Source organism: Nothoprocta perdicaria, unplaced genomic scaffold (genome assembly GCF_003342845.1).
Source record: "Nothoprocta perdicaria isolate Ctin4 unplaced genomic scaffold, notPer1 scaffold_25, whole genome shotgun sequence".
Taxonomy (NCBI): domain Eukaryota; kingdom Metazoa; phylum Chordata; class Aves; order Tinamiformes; family Tinamidae; genus Nothoprocta; species Nothoprocta perdicaria.
In genome coordinates this window covers 4,299,676-4,323,987 of record NW_020455477.1, presented here as the reverse complement: position 1 = coordinate 4,323,987, position 24,312 = coordinate 4,299,676, and the positions used below count along the sequence as shown (strand labels likewise).

The following is a 24,312-nucleotide window of genomic DNA, read 5'->3' as shown; positions in this document are numbered from 1 at the left end:
CACTGAAACTAAGACTTGGCAAGCAGCTGATGACTGTTCTCCCCAGCAGTCTTGTTCAAGGCAGAACCCTGGTCTGACAAGTGATGCTGTGAGAAGAGTTACCTAAAACTGCTCTGGAGTGCAGAGTCAGGTCACGGGACTCCAGCCTGACTTCGTAGACTTGGCTTCCTTGGTAAGGAAGGCTTGCAGTCTGCTAGTCATGGAATAAAATCAGCTGCGTTTTCATAAAGCTGCCAAAAGTGATGATCTCAACATATTTACAGTATTTACTGTAGCAATGCTTACTAGTTAATTCAGAAAGTTTTTTGTCACACAGTGAGGCTAAGGTCAATGGTGAGATCCAGAATCTTTCCTATTTCTGCAGAAGAGAAAAACAAGATAATTTACTTAGACCAGGAGGGGGACACGTACTCTCTGTACTGGTGGGCTGACCAAGCACTATCCACTTTTTGGTTTGAGGAGTTAGTAAATGGGTCAGGGCTTACTGGTTATTTCCATACTTCTCAGTTGTCTGATCTGAGTGTTTTGGTTGACTTCTGTGTGATATAAACGACGTTGTTAGTAAAGCAATGGGATCTTTATAAACATTTCTAAAGCATTTTGAATTGTGCATGTGAAAGACAATAAATAAGCATTAACACCTCATATTTAACATAACAAATATTCCTAAAACTCCAAGAATATAGAAGAATTATTTGCTGAATAATAAAATCAGTTTTCTATAATGTCTTTACTTAAATTACATATCAAATCTTAAATAAGTTTCCAGAGGTAAGGTGCCAAAGGTACTAACCTTAAGGTAAATTAATATAGGAATTAAAATACATTTCTAATCTAAAACTTTAATTTTGATTTCAGAAGGATTTTGATTAAAATCCAGTGATGTCAGGGCTCTGCAGCCTCAGTTTCTCCGCTCGCTATTTGCAGGGCTGCAGAGAGCAGCGTGCCGCAGGCCGCCTGCCCTGCGCGCCTCGGGCTGCTGCTCCTCGCTGCTTCCCCGCTCCGCAGCCGCTTCGCAGCGTGGCAGAGCACCCTCTGGTGTGACAAGGAGGCCACTCGCCGCTAAACCCCTTAAGCCTCAGGGTCAGGTTGCTTCAGGAAATGTCCAGTGTAGGAGGGCTTATAGATTTGCTGGAACCAGCAGAGCAGTGCTCAGCATGGTGACAAAGAACAAGGAACTCTTGTCTTTTAGCAGAGAAATATCTGCTCCTCGGAAAAGCAGTAGCTAAAGAGGCAGAACCATGTTGTTTTTATGGCTCCTAGGGTTTTGTGGTGACTGTTTCTGCCAGGAAGCATCATTAATACCAATTACAGCTTCTCATTACATTCTCATTACATTTCTGTTAAGAAATTAGTTAAAATGCAAACTTGGATAACCTGTTACTGTGAGGTCAGTAACAAAATGAGCCAAATAAAGTGTCTTTTTAAAGAAAACGTTGAGAAGTGGATCTGCAATATTTAATCCTGAAAACATTAATAGGGCCCCTGAATATATGAAGAGGCTGAAAAAATCACCACCTCCAAGCCAGGAACACATTAATTTGGGGGAAACCGTTCTTGCCTTGGCGGGAAGGTTGCCAGTGCTTCCAGAATGAAGCTTCTAAAGTTAACTAATAATTTCCTTTCTTAACACATTAAAAAAAAAAGCTGCTAAAATGATATTTGCATTCCCTCTTAAGGCAACTCTAAAGATGTTCAACTCAGCTAAATAAGGGAATATTTAACAGTTTCTCTTCTTTCTTTTTTCCTTTTTTTTTTTTTTTGTGTGTTTTTGATAACACTTCTGCTGTAGCAAAAGAGAGGGCATCTCCAAACAGCAGCCATCCATGTGAAACTACCAAAGAGCAGTAGCTGGAGACTCTACTTTGAAATCTGAGGAAAGTAACAACAACTTGGACTCCCCAGAAGCCGACACTGCTTCTTTATTGCAGTCTGTATTAGACTAACAGGAAAAGGAACACAGCACTTGGGAAAAACATCATCAACACACGTGGTGTTAGCCCACGTGCTGGCACAACCGCCATGGTCCTGGACAGCAGTCTTTCTTCTCACTCACCTCCTGTTGATACAAGTGGCCAGGGGACAACTGTCCCTTTTGCACTTTGATTTTCTATCACAGATGCCATCAGGAAGTCACCCTGGCACTGGTACCAGCGCTTGCCACGTAGTCTCATCCTGCTATGTAAATTTTTATGCTACCTCTAGCAATGAGAGCTGCTGTGAGTCACTGCACCACAGAGCTGCGCACAGGCCTTGCAGTCAGCCCCCATACAGGAAGGTAAGTTTTTCCTGCTTGACACACGGCAAGACATTCGCATTCTCTTGGTACTCGACTGAGACACTGGCAACCCCAAACTGCTGTCCAACACTTCCTAAATACTTGTGTTACCCTTTAGTCGCAGAGTAAGAACAGCAGATAAACAAACCAGTCAAAATGCTTACAGTGACATGCAGAGTGCAAAACGGTGAGCGTGGGTGGTAAAAGCCCCTCTCCGTAAAAGCTGAAGGTGGAGGTAGCTACATGAACATCTCCTTCCAAACTCTCTTCAACTGGTGGCCTCTGCACCTACCTGTGCAAAGTTTTGCACAGCAATATGGAAGAAAAAAAATTAATACAAGAAATGAGACAATAAAACCACAAAATGGAAAAATAAATAGAAATTCAGGAGCATAATAAGAAAACAAATCTTCCAATGAAAATAGTAACAGAAATGCAGATCTCCTTATTATACATTGGACATGAGAAACCTGGTAATAACTGGCATGTATTGGACATTTAATCATGAATATTCCCAAACTATTTTCTTCTGCTCTTATTATGCATCTTATAATATACCTTATTACTTTGCTTGGTAAATCATTATCTGCATTCCCAACTTCAGATACTGAGTGCTGTTGCAGTTTGAAAGGGAGTATATTTGGTAAGAGATGAATCCTCTTGTTTTCCATCTGATCCTCAGAGGCTAGAGGGACTGAAGGCAGCTGGACTCATCTGTTAGTGGCGATATCAAATACTGGGGGAGCTACAGGCTCAACAAAGTCTGTCAACTATAGGTCCAGGTGCCTTCAAAACAAGTAGTCGAGTTCATGAATAGCATGATTTATTCAAATGCAACAGTTACAAAGCAGGTTTCGGATGTCAGTACAGGAATTTCTCTACTATACATGTTGGTACATGGAAGCTGAACTCCTTTACTCCTGTGTTTAACGTTAAGCATGCTGTATTTTACTTTTGACATTAGGGTTCCTAACTGCTGAGCCTTTATTGTTATTTCAAAATGTTTGTACCTATCTGTGAATATTTTATGTGCATGTATATTTTATAAATCATGCCATTAAAGTTCACTTGTAAAACCAGTGTGCTTCAGAAGAAACATTATTATGAAAATATCTCTTATTATTGAATGCTATTTAACATAACATACCACAACATTTATTTTTAAATGCAAAATATTTAGAAAATGGTGATATTAGTTGATTATCTGCATATCACTGAAAGGGAAAGAAAGCTATTTAATTATCCACCAGTAGAGGGAGAGAGAGCATCTTTTGTTGCTAGGCAGATTCTGAAAACAATCGGATACCACGTCCTTTGAAGTAATAGTGTTAAATTTGGAAAAAAAAAAAAAGAACAAAAACACAGAAAAGAACAATTTAATTTGTCATATTAACAAATATGAAGTAATTTATAAAATTTCAAAGCCCTGAAATCTAAGTCTCTAGCTTCGTTTGTTAAATTACTAGCACCATTTTTTATGAACGAACATGGACACATCTTATTTAACTTTAACTATACAACTGAGTTTCAATTAATATACCTTTTTCTTCCATTCACAATGCTGATTTCTTCAGACAAGGAAGTTATTGTCTTACTTTAAAAAATAGTAGAAGTAACAGGAACGGTAATGCAATAATAATATATATCTATATAGAGAGATACATACACTAACTTGATAAAGAAACAAAGTAGCCTGTATTATACTTCCTTGTGGCATGGGAACAGGGAATCGTTCTTATTGGTGCCACGTGGTTCCACTGCTTGCTTATCAAATCAAAGCCTGAATTCAGGCCTTTTCACCCCAAAGTTCACCCAGTAGCTCAAAAGCTTCAAGAAGTCTTATTGCCCCAAAACTGCTAAAAATCTGCCACTATTTCCATTCTGTAGAAAAAGCCACATGGTCCAAACCATCCACACAAACGATCTCTCACTGCCTGCTGCTTGGAAGGGCATCACATTGTGAGAAACCCCAAGCTAGTCATTTGCACACAGCATGGGGAACTGCAGAAACGTGGATCAAGTCTTCCATGTTAGGAATGTTTGAGTCTCCTTCTGAAGTTCACAAAATGCTAACAAATAAGTATATTAATATTCTGTATTCTTATTTGTATTCATTCAAATATTCTACAGAACTAGAAGGAGTTTAATAAAGTCTGAAAAAACAGTTTTCTAAGGGTTATTGCCTTTTCCTCTATCTCTGTTCCTGGAAAACGATGGCAATATAAAATATAAGAAGTGCAATAAGAATAGAAAAAAAAAAAAAAAAAAAAAAAAAAAAAAAAAAAAAGAAGCAAGTGACTTTTAACAGTTATTGAGAAGGAGGGAATGAATCTACCCCGGATGCCTCCCCGAGGAGATCTGACCTGCTACAGCACCGTGGCTCAGCTGCACTGACCAGGTTGCCTACTGTAGTGTAGCTAAAATGACTACAGCTCTCACTCCAGTGCGGAACAAGGTACGTGTTTCCTTGTCTCAGCTTCAAACATTTTTATTTCCTCTGTTCTTATGAATCATTGCATTGTTGCAGTTTTTGTGGCAAAAGAACACCTATCTGGAAAGCTATTGCTTGAGGATTTTACAAACTTGAAGTCATTAAAATTTTGATGTTAGCATTATATAAAAACTATGGTATTTCACGAACTGTTTATCAAAAAATGCAATACGCTGGCGACAGTGCTACAGGGAATAAAAGGAGAAATAGAAAAAAAAAATCACATAACTCAAATTTACATCAGATCAGCTCAAAGTTTACCAGCATAAATAATGTTTCATGTATTTTCAGACTGCTTATCTGTCAGGAAATTCTTTTGACTTAAGAGCCTGTCAAGACAAGAATAAAGAAAAAAAAAAATGTGGTAAAGCAAGCAATTTCCTTAAAACACTTTTCTTAATCTCCAGAGAGAACTAATTTATTGGTAAAGACAGAAGATATGTGAAGTGCTTGCCATGCTAGGGTAAACTATTTAAAGAGTGAAAAACTGGAAAGCTGCTGCACCCAGATTCATGCTGTGATTTCAGTGCTACAGCTCAAAGGACTAATCCCTGGCACCAATGATATCGACCAACTTCCATTGACTAGCCAAGTACTACATTAACCTTCCAGGAAATTGCAATTAATCTGACATGTTTGCAACATGTACAGTTCGGAGTACAGCTCTCCCTATGAATTTTACAACTGTGAAAACTGTTATTTTATAACACGAAGGTGTGAGGAAGAGGAAGTAACTGTGGCACGAGAGTGGGTGGAGGTTTTGGAGTCCCGTTGCTGCGGTGGGACCTGGGATGTTCAACCTTCTGCAAGGGCACCCTTGTGCTAATGTATTTTAAACTATCAGCATGTGCAAAACCATAGCTACAATAGCACTCTCAACTAGTAGTTTTTTTTTTTTATCATATTGCTTATTTTACCTAGTCAAAGCACATCTTTGACCGCTAATGAATGGAGCTGAAACTGAAAAGAAACTAAAAACAACACCTCACAGAAAGCAAGGTAAAAAAGTTCAGTTCAGTAAAGAACGCCTACAGAACAAGGAACTAGGAACATGCCCTGGGCTTCAAGGCATGTCCATGCTAGCATCTGGCTGCAGGTCATGTGCACATCAAGTGATTTCTAAAAACTTTGCTGAGAGCATATTGCACACTGTATTGCTGTCTGATACTTGTCTTCTTGGACACACACACACAAAAAAAAGCTTTTAAGAGTTGGGCACTCAAGTTAGACACCAACTGTTGCCTTAGTGTGGACACGTCCTGGCATCTCTCACCACACTCGCCTTGTGGCACATGGCAAAAAGTGGATGGAGCCTGGAGGAAACCACAGATGACCCTGTTCTGTTGCCTCGGCCTTTATTTGTCCCGTGCTGGGACTTCGGAACCAGAGATTTCAGGACTTTCAGGAGCAGCCCGAGAGCCATTTCCCACTGCCTTCCTTATTTGCAATAGAACTCTGGAGACCTGGGCTTGCTGCAGTTTGCTGTTCCTGAAGGGTTTAAAAGCCTGTGGGTGACAAAAGTCTGATTCAGAAGCAGAAATCACCTACTCCTACCCAACCCTCTAATGTCCTCCTCCAGTTCCTTTTCCCACTGCTTCTTTTTTTCCTTTCTTGCTGCACTCCTGCTTTACATGGCCCCAATCTCTCACATTTGGAAGGGCAATATTCAGTTTTGCTGAATCTCTGGTACAAATCCAGGCATCTGATGACATCTTATCAAAAGCCATCCTGTCTTGAGGACAGGATTTTTTTTTTCTCTTTTCAGCATCCCTGTTTGCTGAGGACCATCCTTTTGTGTTTTAAAGTATTTCAGGAAGCTTTCTCCCATATCTTTCTCAGGATGCAGGCAAGATTTTTTGGACATGATGTCCCTGAAGAATCTCCCAAGGGAGTGTCTAAATGGGACACTCTCCTATTCACTCCCTTTTCTGTAGCTGCTGTAGTGCATAAACTCTTGGGGAGGGAAGAAAGAGAGAAGACAACTAGTTAATGTCAGAACAGTCATCTCCATGCCAGCAATGATAAAATGTTGCTTTTTCTTTCTTTTTGGATTCCATTCCCAGGATCTACATTTCATCTCTGGTGAACTTGGAGCTAGGGAGAGAATTCGTAGTCTTCCCACTGGAGGAAGGCACCGCAGCTGGCCCGAGGAGGAGGGGGAACTGCTGAAGGAGTCCGTGCCCTGCCGGGTATCCCCTGAGCATGGTACCCTGCGGGACGTCCTCAAAGGATGCCAAGGGTTCTCTTCAGAAATGCAGTAGGAAAGACGACATTATGCACAAATCTTCAACAAATCCAAGAGAAAAATGCTTTATCTTTTCTGTATCTTGAAGCTGCAGTGGCCACATTGTTATTTCAAATATCTATTTCCTTATCAATAATTGCAGCACAACAATTTCACTTGCGGAGCAGAGCAGAGCCTGAGGAAAGAGAGCAATCAGCACTGTAGCAGTAGTGTTGAAGCTAAATCAGCATTTATATTTTCATCATGACACGTTTCCAGAGGGCTGCAAGCAGTCTCTGTGTGCTCTCCAGCACAGCTATCCTTCTGAGCAACCCGGGCAAGCAAAAGGTTAAAGCGCCAGGTGAGTAAAAAGCTGAGGAGCTTTAGTCTGCCTGAATGAACTGCTCGATGGGCCCAAAACCAGCCAGATGCCAGGCCTCAGGGGCAGCAGTTAATGGACTGGGGGCCATTACTTACATCTGCTGGCCAGGGGCAAGCAGAGCTCTCTGGGGTCGGCACTGGGACCAGTGTTGTTCACTACCTCCACCATGGCTTCAGTGACAAGACCGAAGGGCCTGCAGGAGATTTTCAGACGCTATGGAATTATGAGGGTGATTCTCACAAGCAATGCTATTGAGCTCCAGGGTAGAGGACTACACAAAGCTTAATGATCGGGTCAAGGGAAACTGCAGAAAGCAACAAGAAGCACAAAGCTCTGCCTGAGCGGTGGGGCAGCGCCAAGCACCACCCGGGCAGCCAACAGGGCATTTCCCTGGGAAGGAAGCAGACCATAAGCAGGGCTGAATTAGGAGGGAAACATGGACAGCAGGCAAATAGGAACTATTATCCCTTATTCAATGCTACTGAGCCCATAGCTGTGACACCGTGTCCTGTTTGAAGCTCCCAGTTCAAGAAGGATGTCAAGAAACAGGAGAGGGTCAAGCAGAGGGCTACTGAGGTGGTAAGGGACAGGATTTGTGAGGAGATGTTGAGGAAAGTGGGCTCAGTGAGTCTGGAAAATAAGAAAATAAGAGGAGATGTGCTAGCAGTCTACTGCTACACAAGATGATGTAGCCAAACTCTTACTGGTAGTGGCAGGCAGTAAAACAAGGTGCAGAGGCCACAAGGTGGGTGTAGATGGTGTTTCACGGGAACATGCTATGCAGAGAGGCTGTGGGGTCTCTATCCCTGAAGTTTTTCAAGATAGGGATACACAAACTCATGGCTGGTCTTAAATAACAGGCTGTAGTCCTGCTTCAAGTAGAAAGCAGAAAGTTTTGCCTTAGACTTTACAGTAAGTGCTTGGACATCCCCCGATAGGAGGGGGAACAAGATCATGCCAGGATTTTTCTCATCTTTGATGTATGGGGAATGGGAAGCTGGTGTCTAACGCTGCTTCTCTGCAATGCAATCACTGCAGCCTGGATAAATTCACTCCAAGAGTTCCAATATTCCTGCTGGAGAATGTATCCCTCACTAGATTCTGTGGGAATGGGGCAGTTGACTCAGAAAGGTACAGCTGAGGATGCAGTACTGCTTTGAAAAGTTAGGAATATATTTCTACAGCTGCTTTCTTCCGCTATGGTAGGAATATTTATTGAAACATATATCATGCTGATAAACTCCTTTACAAGGAAGCTTCCGCGCGTCGTTCTTTATGCGGTTCTGCCACGTAACGAGGCTCCCCCAGTCTCCCCGAAGCTAATAGGACGCGCTGCAACCCGTGCCTGTGAAAATCCTGACAGCGGCCGCTTTTATTGGCTCGCGCCACGGGGCGCGCTGGGATGCGCAATTCCCGCGGCAACCTGTGCGGCCGCGAGCTCCCCCCGCACGGCGGGAGCGCCCGCGGGGCAGCTGCGCCCGCAGCGCGGCCATGGGCGCGGGGAAGCGGCGCGGGACGGAGAGCCTGCGGCGCGCGGCGGAGGCGGCGCCGCGGGCAGGCGGCCCGGGCGAGCGCGGCCGCGGGCCGTAGGCGCGGGGCGCGGTGAGTGCGCGGGGCGCGGCGGCCCGGGCGCGGCGCGGGGAGGCGGGCGGCGGGCGCCGCAGCGAGGTAACTCGCGGTCATCCTTTGTGCGCGCAGGGCGGGCGGCGCTGCCGCCGCTGCCGCCGGTGCCGCCGCACGGAGGCTCCGCCGCGCACCGGCACCGGCCCTGCGGCGGCGGGGGCGCCGAGAACCCCGCGGCACCGGCACCGCGCCCGCGCGCTGCTCCGCACCGAGGGGCGCCAAGGAGGCGCCGGAGGGGCTCGGGCAGCGGATCCCGTCTGCCGGGGCGGGCTCGGGAGCGGGAGGGACGCGGCCGCCCGGCAGCGCTGCCCTGGCCGCGGTTCGTGCGGGGAGCGGGTGCAGCGCTGGGCGCAGGCTGCCCCGCCGGGGCTCCGCGGGGAGCAACGTGCGCCGTTCTAGGGAAGTCACTGCAGAAAGAGGCGCTTGAAGGATTAGCAAGCGGCCGTCACACTGCCAGAATTTCAGACATCCCAAATAAACTGTTTTAAGCATTTTTTCTATGCATGTCTGCAAAGACAAATGAGTATACGTGGTATCTTTAATCGGGAGCAAAACTCAGTAATATTTATAAAGCATTTATGATTTAGCCATCGGAAATGGCATTCAGGTACAATTTACCACTGAGGCGATCAAGTGCCAGAAAAGAAAGAATATGCAAGTTCTTTATCACATGGGCATTTTAGATCAATCATTTTTCTGATACTGCAGCTCAACAACAAAATGTTCTAATTGGCAAAAATTCTGAGTAAGACCTGAGCTTATGTGGCTGCTCAGCTGGATGGTTCCTCACACCTCAGAATCTGTGACCCTGGGCTCGCTCGTGCTTCTCCCCTCAGCCCCCTGCACTGAGCAGGCAGCCTCCTGAAAGGTCTGTGTTAAAAGCCCTCTTAAACACAAAGAAGCCCAAATAACTGCATAAGCAGTTATTTGATGGGAGCTGCACCTTTTAGACAACAACTGTACTGAGTCACTCACAATTCAGAGTTTTTTTTGGATTTAGGAGAATATGGAAAAACGCAGGGGAAGGGTGGCCCTTATAACCTGTCTTTTGCTATTCCTGTTTGCTCTTTCCAGTTCAGGAAGGTACACGATGATAGATAAAAAAGGCTAGAAGCAGTAAACTTATCCATTTAGATATTTGTGGGGAAGGAGGACAAACACACAGGCAAAAATTGCACACTGGAAGACAGTCTAAACTCCATTGATGGTACAGGGAACTTGGCTGCTAACTTTGATCTACTCATTGCACTTGCATTTGTCCCTAAAATAGCTCATCTCCTCCCATGAGTCAGATTTTCAAAAAAGCTCAATGTCTGTGTAGACACTAGCATTTGGGCCAGTTTTCCGGGAGTGCTCACACAGTGTAACAGCCTTTCTGGGAAAAAAAAACCCCAAAACTAGTCCTCTAGTCCTCCTGTAGACACCCCAACAAGAAACCAGACACAAACCAGACTCTCCTGTCTTGAAGTACAGTCTCTTGTGAGGGGCTGTATCCGAACAAGTTACTGTAGGTGGGATTCACTACTAGTGAAATGTATGTGGCTTCACATACAGTGGGAGAAATGTGTGTGGCTTCACAAACGAGACGTTTGCTCATTTTCATTGCAGAGTCTCTAGGCCCCTGAGCTTCTCTGCCTTCAGGATATCGTGCTGTGGGCAGTGCCGTGGTGTGGAAAGACAACGGAGCAGAGCAGGGAGGAGCAGAGGTAAGTGGGTAAGTGCATTTCTCCTGGCACTATAGCCTGGGGTGGTGAGTCAAGGGTGGGGAGAGGATCCAGACATCCAATCATTGCTACAGCTTGTGGCCAAGAGTTTGTTCAGTTATTGGAAATGACCCTCCCTGCAGACTACGAATGTGTGAGCTTAGTGGGAAATTAATCATAAAAAATTACTAATAAGCAAGAATTCTGTGTAAAGGAAGAGCACATACATTTCCCCAAGCTTTGTGGGACCTGATGCAAGCCTGATGCTAATTTATATCTAATCAATCTTAGCCCATCCTGTTACTAAGTTTGTACTTCCTCTGTTTTTCTAAAAAAGATGAATGTCCTATCTCTGGATCACAGTGTTAATTATTTAAAATGCAAATTATTTTAAAAATATAATATATATATAAAAATATTTATTCCCTATCCAAAGAAGAATAATTTTGTATTCAGTATCAATATTCAGGTGAACAGATAAGCAGCGAAGAACAGCAGAGAGTAAGGTGAGGCTCCACAGTTAATCCTAACTCTGAACAGTCCTTTTTTTTTTTTTTTTTTTTTGTTACATAATTTTGTATTTCATGATCTAGGAGATACTGTAATATCCATCATACATTTTTGCTAACCTTATGCAGACTATGTTTAACACCTTGTAATTTTCTTTCATTCCACTATCCCTCATTATATTTCATTAGCATGCTTATGCCTGTCTTTACTACCTTTATGCAGTTAGTATTTTTCTCTTCTGTGAGTGGGCAGGGCCTCCATAATTAGTCATATAAGCTGCCTCAGTGGAGAATATGGCTTCTGGTATATTAGTCCTATAAAGGGTAGATGAAATATAATTTTAATTAAGCTCTTCCCATGCTCTCTTTTTATGTACTAAAATAAGGCTGTACCATTTCATGGCTCTGACATATCCTCCTGCCACCCTTCTCCCCATCATATGTACAGTCCTATCTCAGACACCCTGGAGAAGGTGTAAAAAGCTGTCTGCTCATCACCCCCCTTCTCATTTGCTTTGAAAAGGAGAAGCCAGCAGGTCCTTTCAGCAGGCCCGGGGTGGCTCACGTGGGGTTACGACTCATCCATGCCCGGTGATGGGCAAGTGTGCAGTGTGTGCAGTTCTCGTGTCCTCACTGTGCCAACAAGACCTCCCTTCTCTCCTGCACCGCCAAGCTAGGGCTAGTGATACTTTAGCCCATATGAACACCCACATAGGAAAAATCAATGCGAGAAGCACAACACGCCGTAGTTGCAAATGAGTGTGTGAGGCAGACCAGTGTGTTCCTGGGGAACAGAGATGTTCAAGCTGCCCTTAGCCCCACGTAATTGCCTGTACTGCAGTAGGGAATATGGGACACTGAACTGGGAGGTAACTTACCTAGCAGCCCGTGTGGGCAGGTTACATATATGAGCAATTCTTCAGTGTTGTTCGTGAAAGAAATGGTAGCTCTGGCTAATCAGCTCTGACTCCATCTTCATCCCAGTATGAAATAATTCAAGGCTTTCATTTTATGTTTATCTAGCAAAAAGAAAGAAACAAAATAGTTTGGAAAGGTGGTAACTTGAGAAGTACAATATTAATATGTATTTAAAGTCAACAGCTCAAATTTCAATTAATACAAATTGAATGCAAATATAGAATTATTCCATTAACTGCCAATTTATAATATTGAAGAGTTGACCCTTTATCATGAGGCAAGCCTCTGAGGGCTCAAAGAATACATAAGAGGTCTTAAAACAATTTTTGGTAACTTGATTATTAGAATATTTCTTAAGGCTTTTTATTTAAAAGGAAGACAGCAGGAAAAAACATGCAAAGTAGTTTGCTGTCAGATATCTTGAAGTTTTGCTGCTTTTTGAAGAGTTTTCATCAGTACCTATCAAAGGAATCTGGAATTAGAGAGATGCTACCAGGATTGTCACTCTTAAGCCATTGATGAAAATGTGTAGAAGGATCCTCTCTCCTGGACAATCCAGGTTAGCCCTATGAACCTTCTCCTGGACACACAGACACACCTTAAAAAGTCTGATTTTTTCCCTAAGTTTCCCTTGTTGGTTACCCAGTTAGCTTCATTGCAGCATCCTAAGAATTCAGAACTCAGATCTAAACAAGAGTTGGGAACGGAAAAGGATTGCACTGAGTTGTCCTTTATCCCTTCTTTATTCTGGCATAGCTCAACTGAAATCTATTTTCAATAATTCTTCTTAGACATCATCAAAAGCTGTATTCAATGAACACTTAAAGACTATTCTACTGGAAATTCCTCATGTGTTAGTACAGAAGTGACCTCTTCTGGGGTTCCCTTAAATCTAAAATAAAAAATACTATTTCTTTGCCTTGCCTTTTCTTGTGTTAGACCTGATTTCTGTTAAAAGGGTTCACCAAATTATAGACTCTCAGTAGATGGTAACCTCAACAGAGGTTAGTACTGCTGTGTGAATTATTCTTTACCCCAAGATACTGCTTGCTGACATAGGTGAAATTTCTTTCATTAAGTTATTTGAATTTTACCTATCTAGCATTTCAGTAGCTAATTTTGAATAATATGTTTTCTATTTAATGTGTTATCTATTATTGAAAATAAAAAAGCATTTAATGATTGGTTTTATTTTCTCTTATTTCAATGCTACTTCAATAATCACAATGCCTCATAAGTGAATTTTCCAGAAGACTAAATAGAATTTTTGTTTCATTGCTTCTAATTTCTTTGTTGGTTTCGTTCTCTCTTTTGATTGTTGTGAAGCTGATGGCTCTTTCTATTTCTCCAGAGACCGAAAGAAGAGAAAAAATTACCATCTCTGGTAATTTGTATCATTATATTTCTAGTCTCCATAGAAACCTCTGTCCTGCTCCACAGCCATGTAACATTTCAATATGTTGCAGGATAAATGAGATTGAAGGAAAATTTGGTTCTACAATGTTACTCAATTAAAAATTGCTTACATATTGTTTTGAGACTATTTTCACATTGCATGGTAATTTTCAATTGTAGTAACAAGGAAAGAAATCAAAGTAATAAAATTAAGGTATTATGGTCTGATTCTGAATATGTATGCACATAACTGCCACTTGGTTTGATTTTGATAGGCACTGGTATTAATTTGAAATAATTCATTGATTTTAATAGGATTATTTGGATTGATACTATGGAAGCTGAAGGCATAATAGCAAATTCTTTATCAAATGGAATCTTAAACAAGTTTAAAGCTTGATGGAGAGATAATAACAATCCCTTCTTTGTAATTTATATAAGCATTCTCAAAATCAAGAATCTTCATCCTTCTCTGTCACAACTCTTATCCTTCCACTACTGAAGAAGAAATATATCTCAAAACCATTTTCCTCTGAAATAATATGGTAACTTCATCTACCTGTCTATTCATCATCTCCCTGTTTATCCTAAGCTTTATCAACTTGAACATAAAGGCACATGATCCAGCTGGGACAGCAGATGTGATACAATAAAGGAAATACATGCATAAAGACTGGCCTTACTTTGTCACCATAGACAACCCATGAAGAGTAAGTGCGCTCAGCCATACACAAGTAAGTAAAAATATATGATAACGGAAGTGATGCAACCTCCTGTAAACTCCTAAGTATTCTTACATAGACAGCTATGATAAAAAGAAACATAAAGAAATGCATAAATTAGAGTTTTCTAAACATTTAACATTTGAACAATGAAAATCAAGAAATCAACTATGTATCACACTAAAACAATGGTGAAATGCAATTAATCTTATTCACTATCACCAAACTACAAAATCTGAATGTTTCACATGCATTTTGAAGGTATCCTATTTTATTTTTTTTCAGAATACTGTGGAGAAAATGTATACTAGTCGAGAGGATATTGGATATGATTTTGGAGATAACTCAAAAGATGGAAGTAAATCAACTCAGACTAATCCAAACATTGATGGAGGATGGGCTTGGATGATTGTACTTTCCTCTTTCCTTGTGCACATCCTTATCATGGGGTCCCAAATGGCCCTTGGAGTACTCAACATAGAATGGCTGGAGGAATTCAATCAAAGTCGAGGCCTAACAGCATGGGTTAGTTCCCTTAGCATGGGCATTACACTTATCGTAGGTATGTTCCAGCACAATTTATTTCAGAACTGCATAGATTTTTAGAATATATGCCATTCAGAGCCCTCAAATATGTTTTTGACATTTCCATATTTGTTATGAACAAACCAAGCAATTTCTTTTGAAATTGCTCCATCATCTCCATCATTAAAGAGCAATTTTGAATTTAGATCTTGCTAAGGACTTTGTTGACTGACTTTTTTTTTCCACAAATTTGAGCAGTAATAGGGAAAATAAACTGAATTGCCTAAGTAATCTTATGTATGACATTTTGTTTAAAACATGAAACAAGGTAAGAATCTTCATGTGAAAAATTATCAAAGGGTATAAATAGATATTTAAATAGTTTTCTGTTTTTTTCTCATGTCATTTAATAGGTCCTTTCATCGGTTTATTCATTAGCATGTGTGGGTGCCGCAAAACAGCAATAATTGGAGGGATACTTAATGCCCTCGGTTGGATACTGAGTGCCTATGCCTCAAATGTGCACTACCTATTCATTACATTTGGAGTGACAGCTGGTAAGCTGTGTTAACATTTGAAAGATCTTTTAATTATTTTAATGCCTTTCAGAAAAGATCATCTGGTAAGCAAAGAGAGAAGTTAAACTGATTCTTGTATCATTTTTATTCCCAATTAAATATATATATATATATATATTATGGAATGTAACTTTTGTTTCCAGTTTATTCAGCTCTCAGGTGATTTGGCATGCCCCTATAATTACAGGCATAATAGACACCTTTCATTTCAGTAGAATTATTCCAGCTTTTCTTTCACACTTTTTACAGCCTGTTAGCTTTCTAGAAAACTTCTATATTTACTCAGTGGATCAGACCCAATGGCTTTTGTTGTCATGAAAATCTACCAGGTGAAGATGATATTTTTATCAGCTTCTCCCAAGAAAATATATTAGATGACAGAAAAATTAATGTAACCAGAGCTCTTAAAACTACAAATTAAAGATGATAAAATACTTTGGAACTGTATCTATAGCTAACTCCTCTCTTTGTCTTTTAAAGAAACAGCTAATATTTTCTACAGGAGCTGCTGCACATTAATGAAATATCAGAATGAGATAACTATGTGCTGATAAAAAAAACTGTAAAAGATGTAACCATATGTTTTGCAAAAATAAAGGCATGTTCATCTACTAAATAGATGCCTTTATTTTTGAAAATAAGTTCTTGTGTCTGTATCCCTTTCTGAATCCTTGCTGGTAGATTAGATCTGCTTGAATCAGGAGCATGCATGCAATCTTCTTCCATACATAGTCTCAAATAAAGTGTATTCACATTAGAGCAATAACCACTAATAAATAATAACTAATTCTGCTACAGGCTGTGAGAGGGAGGTGGGAGAAACAGGTAACATAATTTCCTTTTGAAGGATTTGTTGGAGGACTTCATTAGTTGGTTATGTCACACTGCTGCTGCTGGTTATGTCACACTGCTGCTTAATAGCTGTCGCAGTAACTGTTTCATTGAATTTTGCAGCCTGCTGTAGTCTTTCATTACTCATGGTTCCTTTCTGGAAAAAGAAACTATTAATAGATATGATTCAAAAATAATAAAAATAAATGTTGGCCTTTCATTATTACCTGAGAAACACTGAGCGCAAAGAGTTTTAAAATATTATCCACTCCACAGATAATATGGCCAGTTTTGCTTGCAAATGAAGCATAGTATCCATGTTATTAACAACAATAACAACAAAAGTTTGTAATTTTTGTAATAGCTTCAAGACCCTGCAATCCCCTCAAACTCTACCTTAAGCAGAATTTCACATTATCCAGACGATTTTCTATCTATAATTTTTTTCTAGCTCTCTGAATGGACAGGAGTTGAGTCTAACAAGGCTCACAATTATGACTGTCACTTCCTTTCTAAAGGAGCATACTGTAAATTCCAGGGCAAAGAACAGCCATTCCAGGCTGCGTCGCCCTCTCGGTGATGGTGTTTACACACATGTGACCACTTGGCAGGCGGAAATCTGCACGCTCAACCCTCACAGCTTTCATAAAAAGAATACCGCACTAAACTGAATAGGGAGACAGAGAATATAGAGAGAATTTGAAAAGTAAGGTAAAAATCTATGTTTTCAGGAAAAATCTGAGGTAAATTTCCACATGAGATGGAAAAGTGAGATAATGGTGCCAGAGTAATTCTGGGCAGAAAACCAGGGCTACCTGAGGTGTTGCCTCCATCTCTGAGAGGCTTCCAGCCATCTTCCCTTCCCTCATTGCCCTCTCTCTCACCCCCCCTCTTCCCTCACCGTCCCCTCCTTCACTGTCCTCTCTTTCACCATCCTGTCCCTCGTGGTCCCCACACTTGCCATGCTCCAGCCTCAGACATGTTGTCACCTTGAGCTCCCTGTCCTGAAGCAGGTGCCCTCAGCAGGGCTCCTGTTGCCAGCTCTTGCCCTGGCTGCCAGGCCCATGGCAGTGTGTGTTGCCCCAGCCCAACCTCTCCTCCAGCCTGGAGGGGCTGTGGAGCCACCTGGCCTGTGTCCTGGCCTGGACAAGTCACTGTGGAGAACTTGGTACTGCTGCCCAGAAGACCGCCTTGTGCAAGCTAAACATGGAGGTCCCGTCATAGGGCCAAGTGCTGCCTACTCCCACTGCCCGCAAGAGCATCGAGCTCACGGAGCAAACAGAGCAGAGACGTCCATGTGAGTGTGTTCATGGGTCACCAGCAGTTCAACAACAGTATTGTAGCTCACTAGAATGCGAATCTTAAGATTTTGGAAAATGCTAAATGAAAGTTAGCATGACCCTTGTTTATCTATTCCTCAGTTTACTATTTTTACTTGCACAAAAGTTAGCAATAAATCCACTATGTTTGTTGCTAGTGTGACCTGTGCTGCTGCTATTTATCTTGCTGGCAGAAAGTTGAGATTGATTGCAACTTCTGCTTTCCTAGGTGTTGGAAGTGGCATGGTTTATCTACCTGCAGTGGTCATGGTGGGACAGTACTTCCAGAAGAGAAGGGCACTTGCACAAGGACTCAGTACAACAGGAACGGGGTTTGGAGCTTTCTTAATGACTGCTTTACTGAAGTACCTTTGTGTGGAATTTGGATGGAGGAATGCAATGTTCATCCAGGGAGCCATTGCCCTGAACCTTTGTGTCTGTGGGGCACTCATGAGACCACTTTCTTCCAAAGAGGTTGTGAATGGAAAGTGTATTCTGAGAAATAATAGCGAAGTTAATCACGCAAAAGCTCTGTCCCATTCCACAGAGACTGTAAAATCTAACGGAGTCTTAAATGGGGAACAGGAAAAAAAAGAAGAGGCAACAAATGAAGAAGTGCTTGACAGTGCTCAACGCATAGAAAGTGGAGGTAAATCTAGAAGTGGAAATTGTATGTATGGACTGTGCATTCTTAAGAGAGTAAGCCAGCTGACAGTTACAGTCAGGAAGGGGTTTCGAATATGGTACTCCAGCTACTTTGGAGCTGCATCACTGTTTACCAATAGAGTGTTTGTGGCCTTTATAATTTGGGCTTTGTTTGCCTATAGCAGCTTTGTCATTCCCTTTATTCATCTTCCAGAAATAGTCAAGCAGTACAATTTATCAAGACAGAATAACATATTTCCTTTGACATCAATTATAGCCATTGTTCATATCCTTGGTAAAGTGATCCTTGGCATTATCTCTGATTTACCCTGCATCAGCACTTGGAATGTCTTCCTCATGGCTAACTTTACCCTGGTCGCCTGTATCCTTATTTTGCCATTAATGCAAACATACATTGGTCTGGCTGTGATTTGTGCTCTAATAGGATTTTCTAGTGGCTATTTTTCCCTAATGCCTGTTGTGACTGAAGATTTAGTTGGAACTAAATACCTTGCAAATGCTTATGGCATCATCATTTGTGCCAACGGAATATCTGCATTGCTTGGACCACCCTTTGCAGGTAAAAAGTTCAATTATCTAACCAAGAGATGTTTGTATTACATGACCACCTGTCTGTCTATATAATTGATCTTTCTTACTTTACAAACACATGTATTTGACAAAATCACACCTGTTCCAGTAACAACTGTAGCCTCCATCTTTGCATCAGATATACTAACATATTACATTTGCTGGCTATTCACACATGACAAATCATTATCCTTGCAGATAACCCATATGTATTACAAGCTATCCTTTCAGTGCTATGTTTCTTTAAAATATTATCATATATTTTTCAAAGATGAGGCCAGGTTAACCTATTAGCTGTTTTGTGGAGTATATGCAATATATTCACATACATGCTTATGCCTTTATGAAGAAATGATGTCAGGACAGTTTTCAGAGTAGGCAGGTATTTGTACCATATTATTACCCACAAAAACCTGCAAACTAGATTGGAGCTTCACCACTTTAAGCTGCCAATAGATGGGTTGATTCAACTTATTTTCAGCTTAAACTAGCTTTGGCTTTCCTTCAGCTAGCAATATCTGTTTTGGGGCAATATTTATTTTTGGCAGTAATATCTTACTGCCATCCACAGCAGAATGAAAGAAGCATGTGTCAGGTCATCACTAAAGTCACCTAGGTTGAAACTAACATTCATTATAAATTTAGCCATACAGAGAGGTGGGGAAGTACAGGACAGATTAACATAGTGATTATCCATAACATAGCCAGAGTATGGCTAGCTTTTATGGATCTGTAAATAAATAAATAAATAAATAAATAAATAAATAAATAAACAAACAAACCCCCAAAAAGGCATTAAGAAGCCTTAGAGGTTATGGTCATGGTTAGCAAGGAATGGCATTTTGCTGAAATAAAGCTACTAGCAGCACAACAATCATCTTTCTCTTTGCGACACTGAATGTGCTAAAATCATTTAGAAGAAAGCTCATTCATTACCCATTGAAAAGCAGTAATGCTTTACTTTTTTATCCACTTTGTAAAGCATTCTTCAGTCTATGTTGAACATATCTTTGTATTTGGTCTCCTATATATAATGAAGTATATATAATGAAGCAAATAAGATGCAATTATTTGGTGGAAAATAAGCCTCTGATTTCAAGATTACATTACAATGCAACCAGCAGGGCATGAGGGATTTTTTCTAATTTGTGTTTTCAAAATTATCTGAAATATTTTTAAGGTAGTTTTACATTTGCCAACTAATTGAGGTTGAAAAGAGAGTTATCATGGTACTGAGATTTTATCTTTTGAAAAATTATTCATCTGTATCTGAGAACTTGAGAAAACTATGGGAATGTGTTTGCTTGCACAATGATGCCACAGAAGTAGTGTCAAGTATTTTACAAAGACAACAGTGAAGTAGATTAAGTAATTGGTACAGGATTCCAAAATACCTTTTCAAGTCAGATTTATTATTCTGAGATATCTGAAAAATGTATAGCTTTAGGGATAACATTGCTCGACTTCTTAGGACCACGGACGACACAAAGCGCTCTAAGTTCCATTTTAAGATTTCTATAATACTTAAATGATTAGGTATCTTTTTACTAGTTCTAGGCGGTGGTGAATAAACAACAGATTTTGTTAATACATTTCTACTTATAACATCTAGAGAAAACCACCCGTGTTAGTTTTGTTTTGTTATTTGCCACAAGAAAAGCAACAATTTGGCTGAAATGTTATGAGAGAAATGTGAGATATTGTTCATATATTCCCATGCATTTTTTTCCTGTTCTCAATCTTTGTAATGAATATATTTTGTCCTTATTTTGCAGGTTGGATCTACGACATCACACAAAAATATGATTTTTCTTTTTACATATGTGGCTTACTATACATGGTGGGAATAATATTTTTACTTTTCCAACCTTGTATTCAAAAGAAACAACCAAGAGAAAAATCTACAGAAGAGGCACAAGTATAGAGCAATGGTACAGATTTTTTTTTTTTCTACAATTCTTGTTTTTATGTTTCTATTGTGTGGCCGCATCAACCTGTTCTTATGGAACTAATCACACTGAGCTGCACTGAAGACAAAACATGCTCTAAAATGATAATAAGTTATAGCATAGATATAGGCTTTTAAAATGAGATAAACTTCTTTTACTTTAGAGAACTAGAAACACACAACCAGTCTGTTCAGTTAACAGTTAACAAACTGTTCAGTGTAAAATCTGAACAGTGGTAGAAACCTTGACTGTAATGCAGTTATGCTGGATTTACACAAGTTCTAGAAGAGAATCAGATCTGGGTATGAATGATGTTACAGAAATCCTTTCTACTATGTATGCCAGCTGATAAAAGATTATTTACTGAGTAAGAGAATGGGACAGTATTTCTTCTGACTAGTTTTTACTGCTGAAATACTAGCACAATCATTTGATTAATTTAATGTATTAATAATAATACTATTTCTGTGATGAAAAAAAAATGAAGTAGAATTCCTATATATTTTTTTTTCTGAAAGGGCTCTCTACTTATTTTTTAAGTGTTAACTATGTAGTAGAGTAGCCACCTCAATATATAGACTGCATCAAAAATGCTCTAACACTTAATGCACCGAAAGTAAAAGAAACATAAAGCAAAAACATGGAATGAATAGAAATTTAATTTGATTCCTGAACAGAAATTAAGAGCAGTAAAGTCTGATTATCTGTTACACTAATTTCACATACCCTAGATACCACATTTAGATGGAGTGATTTCTGCAATTCTGATTTCAGTTCAAATACTCGAGCAATTAATCATGATTTATACTGATATAACTGAGAACAGAATTTGGACCCGTGCATAGACTGTCTTCTTGCTTACTGAGATTTATGTATATTAGGGTGGACCCGCTCCAATGTAAATTACTATATTTTATTTAACTGACCTAGAGCTGCTGATCACACCCATGACCGGTGCAGAGACAGCTGAAATCAATACAAATACTTCCTGTATTTTAGAATACTTTTGCATTTTCAAAGTTATGCTTTGGAAAGCTAGCTTTGGTCTGATTCTAGCTTGCAGTCCTTTATGATACAGAAACAATTTACTTTTATAGAGGTGCTTCTTTGATAAATCACTAATACAGTAACTGAAATGTAAGATAGAAAATAGTATCCCGATACGGCATATCCAGTTTCTTAAGCCTATCTTGATAGTTTGATGCCTTACAATTGAATCAATCCATCAAGGATTTCCCAGACTGGAAAACAATTCTAGAAAGAATTTGAAATTTCTAGCTGCTTTACCTAAGTAGACATATTGTATAACTTTGTATCATCGATCTTTGATTCTTTCTGTGGGAATTGTTTATCCTCAGTAACCAATACTACAGAAAAAGACATCAAATATTTTTGAAAGAACTAGAGTATAGCATGTTAACATTTGCTAAAATTAATTTCAGAATAAAAATATTAAATTAGGACCAGTTGAGTCACTATGTGCAAGTACAGCATGAACTGGCTAAACTAGTCACCAATACTAAAGAAAAAGACACCAAACATTTTAGAAAGAACCAGAGTATAGCATGTTAAGCTTTGCTAAATTAATTTCAGAATAAAAGATAAGAAATTATGATTAGTTGTGTTACTATATGCAAGTACAGCATGACCTGGCTAAGATTAGTCACTTTAACATTTACTTGCTTGAGAATTAGATAATTCAAAGTAGGAAAAGCTAAAGAACATTTAAAACATTTAAATGAATTGTCCTAAACACTACTCACCAGATGATCAGCATGGAATGTGTTGTACAATGCTATAAAACCTACCTTTCTCAGCTTTGGGAGATTAAGCTGATGTTAATTTTCCTATATCAGATAAAATGACTTGATAGTTCTTTTTGTTATGTTCGCCTTATGAAAGTTATTTTGTTGATAACCTGGGTTTTTTAGTTTAATACTGCTATAAACTGCTGAAATTCTGCAAAAAGAGTTAATACTCTTCAAATAAATGCAATAGCTATTGGCAGGCAGTTCAAGTAGGATGATTATAGCCGAAAGGCCGATTAACAGGCTCTCAACCTTGACTTGACTTGTTCCAACTGTAACACACCAGGTTCTTAGTTTTGTAGTTCTACAACTGCTGGCAGGGGCATGCTTTAAAGTAGATCACTGAAATAAGTCAAGTTATAAAGGAAAATCTTATGAGAACCCTGCAATGCTGCAAAACCTACACCAGTTTAGTGACACAGTATAGTATGTATGACCCTCAAAATTAATCTTAAAACAACTGAGATGGTATTGAATTGCCATGAGCAGCATAAACAAGGAAACAGTAATTTCTTAAAATCAGTTTTGTTGCTGGAGAAAATATTCATGCCATGTACATGACACTGACATCAGGTCTTTAGTTACAAGTTTAATGTCTTCTTGGTGGGAACGTTGCTACTAGATTTTAACTGAAGCATCCTTTACTGGTGAAACATTTATATATATTTAAATACACACAACAAAGTGATGATTTGCAACAATTTTCTTCCTCTGCTTTGAGAGATATGTGCTCTTTATATTTAGAACTTCACTTCCTCTTTTGTCAAAAGCAATTTTATGTACATATTACTATAATGAGTACTTTGTTCTCTTAACGATATCTGCAATATATCTCCTTGCTGGGTTGTATACTGGGAATAAACTTACATGACCTGCAATTTCACTTTCTGTTCATTTGCCATGAGCATTCTGTTCATTTTTTAAACTTAAAAAAAAAAATTGCGCTATAAAATGATTATTCTCATTTCTTCTAACAGAAGGGACAGCAAGATAGTTGGTGAAGGAAATGGGGAAGGTAGGGTTACAAAAGAGTGATAACAGAAATTTCAATTAATATTCAATCAGGCCATAGTGATGGGCATGGTTCCAGTTTCCTAACCTGGAACAGCCCAAATTAGTTATGAGAACACAAACTTGTGGTACATTGACAGAAAGTGAGAAAAGAATGTCTTGTTCAGTAGCTTTGTTCAGAAGCATGTAACCCCCCCTACAGTTTACAGTGTTTTATTGCACAGAACAGAAATTTGATGAATATTTTTTTTTATATCTGCAAGAAAATTGGCATTTGTCATTGGTCTAAAAGGAAATATTCAAAAGAAAAGAAATACGGCTATGCTTTTATGTATTTACAGTTTAACTTATTTATCAAAATTAATATTTGATTCTTGATGCTTAAAAATTGTTTACTTAAATGTCACAGAACCCCCAGCAGTGAATGTAAGGGATTAACCTTAACTGCATCTGCTTCAAAGATATGAATGGAATATGTCAAAAGCAACATTTTCAGGTAAAACCTTGGGAGCTATGCAGAACAAGCAGGAAGAATATTCCTGACTAAATGGAACAACTGAATTATAAACTAACTTATAAAGTCATAGTAGTCTAAAAGGTCTATTTCTGTATCGCATATGCAGCGTATAATTTAAATAGACATTTGTTTGTTACTGGCCTGAATACTGGTATTGTTCTGAATACATGCCTAGGGGACAAAAAAATATGTTAAAAAAAAAAAAAAAAGGTATTACATAAAAATAAGCATTACCATTTTTGCTGGGAAAAGAGCTTTACAAAATGTGCATAAAAAGCAAGCAAAACAGCAAC

The 24,312-nt window shown here is 39.6% G+C and overlaps 1 protein-coding gene across 4 annotated transcripts; it reads left to right on the top strand.

Moving 5' to 3' along the window:
* Positions 1–10,606: 10,606 nt before the first annotated feature.
* On the top strand, positions 10,607–24,142 carry SLC16A14 (solute carrier family 16 member 14). 4 transcript variants are annotated; one of them, XM_026040151.1, is made up of 7 exons: positions 10,607–10,704; positions 14,116–14,257; positions 14,531–14,807; positions 15,184–15,327; positions 17,728–18,723; positions 20,510–20,665; positions 23,912–24,142. In XM_026040151.1, exons 3-6 carry the CDS (start codon positions 14,546–14,548, stop codon positions 20,656–20,658), a joined length of 1,551 nt encoding a protein of 516 aa, XP_025895936.1. In that variant the 5' UTR covers positions 10,607–10,704; positions 14,116–14,257; positions 14,531–14,545; the 3' UTR covers positions 20,659–20,665; positions 23,912–24,142. The 4 variants fall into 4 exon arrangements, with proteins under 4 accessions (XP_025895936.1, XP_025895937.1, XP_025895933.1 ...); XM_026040152.1 differs by lacking the exon at positions 23,912–24,142 and having other exon boundaries at positions 14,116–14,233; positions 20,510–21,103; XM_026040148.1 differs by lacking the exon at positions 23,912–24,142 and having other exon boundaries at positions 20,510–21,103.
* Positions 24,143–24,312: the final 170 nt, after the last annotated feature.

Excerpts from the sequence above, each read along its gene's own strand:
- SLC16A14 (XM_026040151.1), top strand. The coding sequence starts at position 14,546 with ATGTATACTAGTCGAGAGGATATTGGATATGATTTTGGAGATAACTCA. Across the intron at positions 14,808-15,183 it reads GGGCATTACACTTATCGTAG|GTCCTTTCATCGGTTTATTC; the intron begins GTATGTTCCAGC and ends GTCATTTAATAG. Across the intron at positions 18,724-20,509 it reads GCTTGGACCACCCTTTGCAG|GTTGGATCTACGACATCACA; the intron begins GTAAAAAGTTCA and ends CTTATTTTGCAG.